Here is a 7,942-nt window from a genome sequence, read left to right as displayed (position 1 = left end):
AGAAGGTTCGAGGTGTTAACAGAGGGCCGAATGCCAACATTCAGGGTACAAAACAGTCACACTCTGTACAACTCAGATACTTTTATAGAGTTAGAGACTGAGGAAAAGAATTTATATAGGTGAAATTCCGTGGACGGTGCAGTTCTCTGGTGGAAAACACCTCATGAAACCTGCTTGTAACTCAGACATTCACACCCACTCGCTCCACATTTATTTGGCTAACTTACTGTTCGGAGAAGGCACAGGGGTGCAGCAGTGTTGGTGCCAGTGTTAGTAAAACAATACCTGTTCACCTTTCTTATCATATATTTGTCAACTAAATGATTTTTATTATTATAGATTATACAACATATTACTTGAAAGGCTATCCTGTATAAATCCAACACATTTAGGACATGCAGTGATTCATTTATTTATTCATCTTTAATACATAGTTCAGCTTGTGCACTTTACCTTCACTTACTCACCTTCTTACTTACTCACCCACTCATTTATTCACTCACTCATTCAATCTCTTACTCACCTACCCATTCACAATCTATGACAATTACTACAAATCATAATGACAAGAACTGCTAAGAGACCAAAATGATGAATGAATTAGAATCTTGTTTGTTTGTTTGTTTGTTTATTAGGATTTTAACGTCATGTTTTACACCAATTCACCTGACTGCACGTCTTTGGACTGTGGGAGGAAACCGGAGCACCCGGAGGAAACCCACAAGGACACGACGAGAACATGCAAACGTTCTTTCAAAAAAGAAAGGACCCGGACCGTGGCACCTGGGGATCGAACCCAGGACTAGAATCTTTACATCTCTAGATGTAAAGAAAATGATAGAACTTGCATTTTTAATAACATGTAGGATTCTAGTCCTGAATTTAGGGACGTTTTAAGATCAACATCTTCTTGGGGATTGACAGACTCCTGTATTGGCTAAACAAAGGGAACAGCAATGTATGCAGAAGTTCTAAACTAAGGATTGAAAGATCATAGGCTGGATAGTGATGAAGGTGAAGTTTGAACCGAGGTCAGGAGAACAGTGGTGCAGTGAAGCATCTCGACTTTCTGCTGCGCCTTTATGCCAACTGGTGATTTAAAGCGTTTTTTATTTGTTATCTTAAGGTTTGTTGGATAAAAATAAGCAACCTGTGATGGATGGTTAATTCATCCTCCTCACGCATCACACACAGCTACCAGACGGAGGGTGGAGGTGATGACTGGGGTGAGTAATCAGGGGCAGAGTTTAAGCTTTTTGGGGGGCTGTTAGCATGGAAACGGCGCAGACGCGTGCGGGTTTGCGCATCAGAGGTTCAAAAGATGGAAGGATCCGCATCGGCATGCACCAGCCAAGACTCATCCAACTCGGGCTAAAGACTAATAACAGTATTATTAAGTTTATATATTTAAAGTGCATGTAAGAGATCAGAATTGCGCACTGGAGTTAAATATCAGCTTTTACGCAATGCGGACGCATCTTTAACTTTTGCTGAGGACTTAAAAATCAGTACCTGTGGCCAAATGGCCAAATCGAGAGAGAGTAAATGTTTTCTACTCTGGACATTATGTTATATTATACTCAGTATAACCACATTGCAATTGGATGCCATCGAAACAGGTGAGTTATGTATATACTGACCCTATTAACAAAACTATAATTTGTCTATTCATCTTGTAATTTAATGACTTCCAGTTAACTATACTGTAATTAACTGCCCATGTGCTCCCTAAAATATGTCCTTCTACTTCCATTGTGCGACTGTTTTTCTATAAAACTATATACTTTAAGATTAAAAAACATATATTTATTTATCCAGAAATGGAAGTGAATTTAATTCGTTCATAAGTTTATTGTGGGTTTTCTAAAATACAACAAAATAAACTAAGTTGACTAATTTTATGGTGTAGTTTGGATAATGTCATTTAACTCCTAATTTCTTACTATCAATTACCATGGACTACTATGGTGGCTTTTCTTTGTCTGCATGCAAAAGCCACTTTAGAAAAAAGTTGGGGGTTTTAGAGCTATATTAAACTTTAATTTATGTTTTATTTTATAAATGGAGCTCAGGAGGCTGCTGCAAGCTCAAAATGGCACATTAAAGATTGATTAAGATTTTAATGATCTTAAAGGTTTGTCCCTAATTACATTGACACATTAAAAAACAAGGGAGAGTCACTTACACTTACTGTTACACTGCAGCCTTTTAGGGAAAAAAATGTAGAGAGAAGAAAGTAAAGCTCATCTGACTGTGGACAGACCTGTTTTATTGCAATTGGAAAATTCCCAAATTCATGCAGGCAAATATAATCTATTTTTATGGGCACAAAGAAGTCACCACCTAAAGTAATTCATAATCACTAATGAGAAATGTAAAGCCATGAACAGTGTATTTATCTTATTTAAAGAACGCAGGGTACCAGTAAAACACTTAAAGTAATTTTGTGTTGGACAAAAAACTCCACATAGGGCAGCACATAATAATAGTTGCAGAATTAATTAAAATCCCAAGACTGCAGGAACATCCACATCACTCACAGGTTCATGTAATCTCATTTATAGATGCATATCTTGCAATTACCATTTGTGACATTTTCAATAGCAATTCCATTTAAAATTATAACTAAATAAATGAAGCATCTTAAGTCTTTATTACTGCAGTTGCTTTCTCTTGATGACTGACCATTTGCGTTTGCATTGAAGCCCGACTAGTGAATACGTTTACGAGAATTGTTCTGTTTTGCCCCTGCTCATTTTTGAGCCAGCTCAGTTCAGGAAACATGGTTACGAGATATTTTAAAGTATTGTTTCTCTTCCACTGACCGAGGTTTTCTCAGGGCATTCCGGGAAGTCAGGCATCAGGATTTCACTAGTTCCCCTTGGTAACAAAGCTAATAAACTTTGGAGTGGTTATAAATCTTCCTATTATTTGGTTCTTGCCCCAGATGGGGGAATTACACAGCCAACTCCCCCTTGCGGTCTTGCTGGACAAACAATTAGGTTTGCTTTGGTTTCTTGGCTGCCATTCCTAGAGGTTTAAGTGAGTCAGAAAAAGTAGCAGATGTCAGCTTGTGTGTATTTTTGTCATACAAACTGTGCAGTCTTTTTAATCTGATTACATTTTCCCAACAGTGAACGTGGTGGACTTCTGCGGCCAGACGGTGCAGGCGGACGGCATGATTGTCCGGTCCCATCAAGAGTCTCGCAAGTACTACTTTGTCAGTATGGGCACAGACTGCCACTTGACCATCCAATCAGCCACGCCGCGCGACAAGGTGCAGTTCCACTTCCGCTTTTTTTTGGTCTACAGCCTGCTGAGGGTATCACCGTTCAGCCCCGTCCCACACGTTCCAATGTCGGTTCGGGGTCCAGCACCTGAACCTCGCCTGGAGCCCACACCGGGTGAGGGTCAAGGTGACCCGTGCCACGCTGGCTCTTACATCCAGTTCTACGATGGTCGAGATAAAACAGCTCCGCTCATTGGGTCTCCGCTGTGTGGCAAGACTCTGCCACGCCCGGTCCTGTCCACCGGGAATTTCCTCACCCTGCGTCTGGTGACCAGAGGGACTCAGCCACGGGTAGACTTTGTCGGGGACTTCACCTCATTCAGGCTGGGTAAGAGATGAGGTCATATACAACAAGCATATTGGTGTACGTACTGTATGTAAGGACTGTATATTTAAACCTCTTGTAGATAAGCCTAAACAGTGACCAAAACCAAGCATCCGAAGCAAACACGTGTGTAAAACAGCCATTAATTTATAGTCATGACATGTCTATAGTACAGAACTGCAGGGCACACATCCATATGTCAAAGGCCACAGATTTAAGATCAGCTTTCCCTGCGAGGGGTTTTCAAGCTTAGGTCTGGAAAATCAAGTGGGGTAAAACATTGATGAATTGAGTGTTTGGTCACTGACCAAGTAGAACTGCTGCGTTATGCTTGCACAGAGACATTTGTTCATAGACTCATTGTATTACTGAAAAAAATGCAAGACATAAAAGTGCTCTGCTAGATTCCAAGAACTAGTCGTATTTAAGCTCCCATGTCATTGCTGCTATGCTAAACATAAAAAACATTGTCAATTCAATGAGTTTCAGTTCCGTATTAGCTGATTTATAATAGTTTGGCAAGATGCTACTATTAAACAAACTGTTAAGAATATAATAATGCAATTTCAGATAGTGAAATCTTGAACTGTGACTGGTTTGCTTACTTGGTTGCTTTCTAAATTGCTATTGCACACTATAATGCGAGTCAGAGTGCTAATAGCAATATTCTTAGTTTGTGAAGTTTGGCTATTATTAAATAAATTGCATAGAACTAAACAGTCCTGAGGACCCTGCCAGCCACCGTCTTTGAGAATTGTGCATGTTCTCCTTGTGTCTGTGTAACACCTGTTTCCTCAGCTACTTAATGCAGTCTCAGATGAGAGATACTTTGTGCAGCTAAGTTAGCCAGCCTTTTTACTATGTGATATTTAGTCCTACTAAATAAATTGTTGATTTCTGTTTTCTACATCGTCTGCATAATATTGCTGTTATTATGGTGTATTTTAAAAACATTCATCTAACTTTAAACGAATCACTAAGAATTCCATAATGTAATTTAGGATTGTGACCTTTGTTAGCCACCATGCAAGGTTTCTAAAGCTAAAAGTCTGATTGCATGTTAAGCAATACATAGTGAGTCAGTATTAGCACCACCATGGTTTCTGTACAGTCAAAACAGTGAATGTTGTCAGTACAAGTGCCTGGGCTGGTCTGATTTTATGTGATGACAATATTACTCAATATTACTTATATATTTTGGGGGTTTTTTTTTTTAGGGTGAAGATGTAGCGAGGTTTCATTTTAAATTATATTACATAAAAAGACCCATAAGAAATCAGCAAATATTATTTTAATAGTTTTAAGGGACTTGAAGTGGGGTGTCAGATGGGTAGATTCCTAAATAAGTGACTGAGTGAATGTTGTTGTATTTATTTGCAGGATTTAATCAGTCTGAATGCAGTTCTGAGCCCTACTTCACCTGCAGCAATGGGAAGTGCATTCCCATGAGTCTGGTGTGTAATGACGACAAGGGAATCGACAACTGCGGTGATGGAAGTGACCTACAGGACTACCCAGGATGCACCAGTTAGTACATTCTGAGTAGGAAATGTTATTAATTGGTGATGATCTTGTTATAAAACAAGCTATTTGTTTGTTTGTTTTAGGTCAGATGTCCACGGCCAGTGCCCACCAGGGCTATGTAACTCACCCAGTGCCCATGCTAAATGTGCCCACCCTGAAGGCGACAACTTTAGAGAAGTGCAGCGGTCCGAATGCCATCCCAGACCTGGACTCTGTTACAGGTAGGCGTAAATTTCATTACAGTGACTTAAAAACTAGTTTTGATGACAAAACCAGCTGCTTAAAAGAGAAGTACTTATAAAAAACAAGATTTAAATAGTAGAATATTACATCCAGTGCAAAATAAATGAAGCGAACATCAAACACCAAACATGTACTGGCTAAAGAAATTGGAAATTTATTACATTATTTTTTTACCATCTAAACTGATTTTTTTTTAAAACTAAACAAGCAGATGGCGAGAGATGACAGACGTCACATTTAAATGACATTTACAAATAAGCACCGTACTCCCATCTGTGTGCAGCTGCTCTCCTCAAGCAGCCATTGTGTTTTATGTCTATGTAATAGTGAAAGTGTGAATGACAAAGGACATGAAGCTAATTGGCGAACACATGAATGCCCACTGCATCTTCCTGTAGACAGAGCCGTAAATCTATAGTCGGCAGCGGTGACCCGGATCAGCTACCCGCCCTAGAACTATTGTTCTATTTATGGGTCTGCAAATAAGTACCGGGGTGTCTGGACCCAAATGAGTTTTTTGTGTTTGGAAAGTCCACAACTGTTCAAAGAGGAGCGGTTACGTAGTAATTACATGATACTTCTGCAACACAGTGTTATTATGGTTTATATTAATACTGGTCTGTAAAGCTTGCTGTAGTGATTATATAGTTTTTCTATATTTTCTATATTTTTTAAATCATTTGCATTGTTCATGGGTTTAAAACTGAAAGGTCTGTACTTAAGCACTCATAATGACAAAGCATTTAGCTGTAAATGTAAATTGTGACTGTATACAATCAAATCAGTTGAGGTTTAAGGGCCTTGCTTAGGGGCCTAACAGTGGCAACGTGGCAGTGGTGGTGCTTAAACCAGCAACCTTCCGATTACTAGTCCAGTATTTTAACAGCTGAGCTACCAATGGCAAAAATTGAGCCAAAACAAAACTTTAGTCTTGTGACTGCCTCATACACTTTTATAGTAAGAGAATTCTTTGTTTTTGTCTGTACAGGGAAATGATTGTACATGTTTGCACAAACACACACGTTACTGATGGTGGTAAATAAAGTTTAGATTGAAATAAATCTGGATTTAGTTCAGACTTCTCATGTAATCTAACCCACACTTGTCTTTGTCCTTTAGAATCTCCTCCGTACGTCTCTCTTCTGGCCGTCTACGTAATACTGGGAGTTCTGGTCGGCTCGGTGTTGCTCTGCTGGTGCTGCTGGTCACCCGGCTGGTTCCTGTGGAGAGTGAGTGTGTGTCGTTTCCTGCCCTGCTGTAATTCCTGCTGCGCCTCGTGTCAACTGTGCGGCCGGAGCTGTTACCAGAACAAAGACCACCGTCTAGCCAAAGTCACACCGCAGCGCGCCACGACACCGGCCGTCTCCACCACCACCGTCGCCGTGTAGACTCTGTACCACAGACACTCAGTAATCGAGAGGAAATGAGACGCTGCACTTGCTATTACAATGTCTGGTTAAAGAGGTTTTGTAGTGTTTAAGTGAAACACGTCTCTGTTTTGTTGGTTTGACTCACACTGATACTTTATGTGATTTAAACGTGTAGTTTCATGTATTAGTCAATGGATTTGTAAATATGATTTCTACTTTAAAGAACACGGTTTCATGCACTTTGTGATCGTCTGTCAACAGAATTACATTTGCCACTTTTCAAAAGGACCAGCCATTAAAGTCTGGAACTAATCAATTAACAAAAAAAGTCTTAACTGAGCTGACGGAGCTGTTGATGAAGATGCTTACAGAACATCTCTGGGTCAGCATGCCAGCTCAGATGAGACATTTGTTAACAGTCGTTGCTCAGAAACCAGGCGCTGTCCGTTTCTCACAGTGGACACGTCCTGGATGTGTCCTTCACTCTCAGGGGGGTGTTTATTATCACTCTACCCCCTCTCTAGGACTTCAATTACAAGTTTGAGCTTACTGCTGTTTTGATTCAGTCTAAGTTGGGGCTTATACCACAGTTTGGGATCATTTTAATTTAGAGACAGCAGGGAAATGTAATGTTGGATATTCTGTGACCACACTGGAATTAACACTAAATATGAAAAAGTGTCCAAGTTCAAATGTGGAAATATATCTATTTTCTACAGATTAAACAAGAGTTATACCAAAAATATGATCATAGACGAGGTGGGTGTATAATATTAGTATTAGATGATTCCATAGCTGCATAGATTTGTTTTTAAATGTGATGATTAATTGTATGATGTAAATTCAACATTTGTGCACTTCATACAATTCCTGAAAATAAATCCCAGTAAATCAGTACTGAATGAAAGTGAAGAGTGGTGTAACTTTAAACGTTTTAGAGCAAATAGTGTCAAGCGTATGTTATGGGGGTAAAACTGGCTCAGTTAGAAATGGACTTGAACCTGTGTTCAGGGCAATGTAATGTGTCAGAAAGTTTAGAACGATTATAAAAAACCCTGTACCAGCCAGACACTTATAAAGATTGTACTTTTATGCTTGTAAATGTAAACCATTGTATTTATTAAGACTAGTTAAAAACTGAAAGATTTTCTGTAACTGCTGATAAAACCTGCTGATCAGTGAGAGAGAAGA

General features: G+C 39.4%; 1 protein-coding gene across 1 annotated transcript; it reads left to right on the top strand.

Moving 5' to 3' along the window:
- The first annotated feature begins 1,522 nt into the window (after positions 1–1,522).
- On the top strand, positions 1,523–6,769 carry ldlrad2 (low density lipoprotein receptor class A domain containing 2). The gene is made up of 5 exons (XM_062986126.1): positions 1,523–1,619; positions 3,135–3,617; positions 4,995–5,141; positions 5,222–5,359; positions 6,501–6,769. Exons 1-5 carry the CDS (start codon positions 1,523–1,525, stop codon positions 6,767–6,769), a joined length of 1,134 nt encoding a protein of 377 aa, XP_062842196.1.
- Positions 6,770–7,942: the final 1,173 nt, after the last annotated feature.

The sequence above is a fragment of the Trichomycterus rosablanca genome, chromosome 24 (assembly GCF_030014385.1).
Source record: "Trichomycterus rosablanca isolate fTriRos1 chromosome 24, fTriRos1.hap1, whole genome shotgun sequence".
In the NCBI taxonomy this organism is placed as follows: domain Eukaryota; kingdom Metazoa; phylum Chordata; class Actinopteri; order Siluriformes; family Trichomycteridae; genus Trichomycterus; species Trichomycterus rosablanca.
This window is presented reverse-complemented; position numbering and strand designations above follow the sequence as displayed.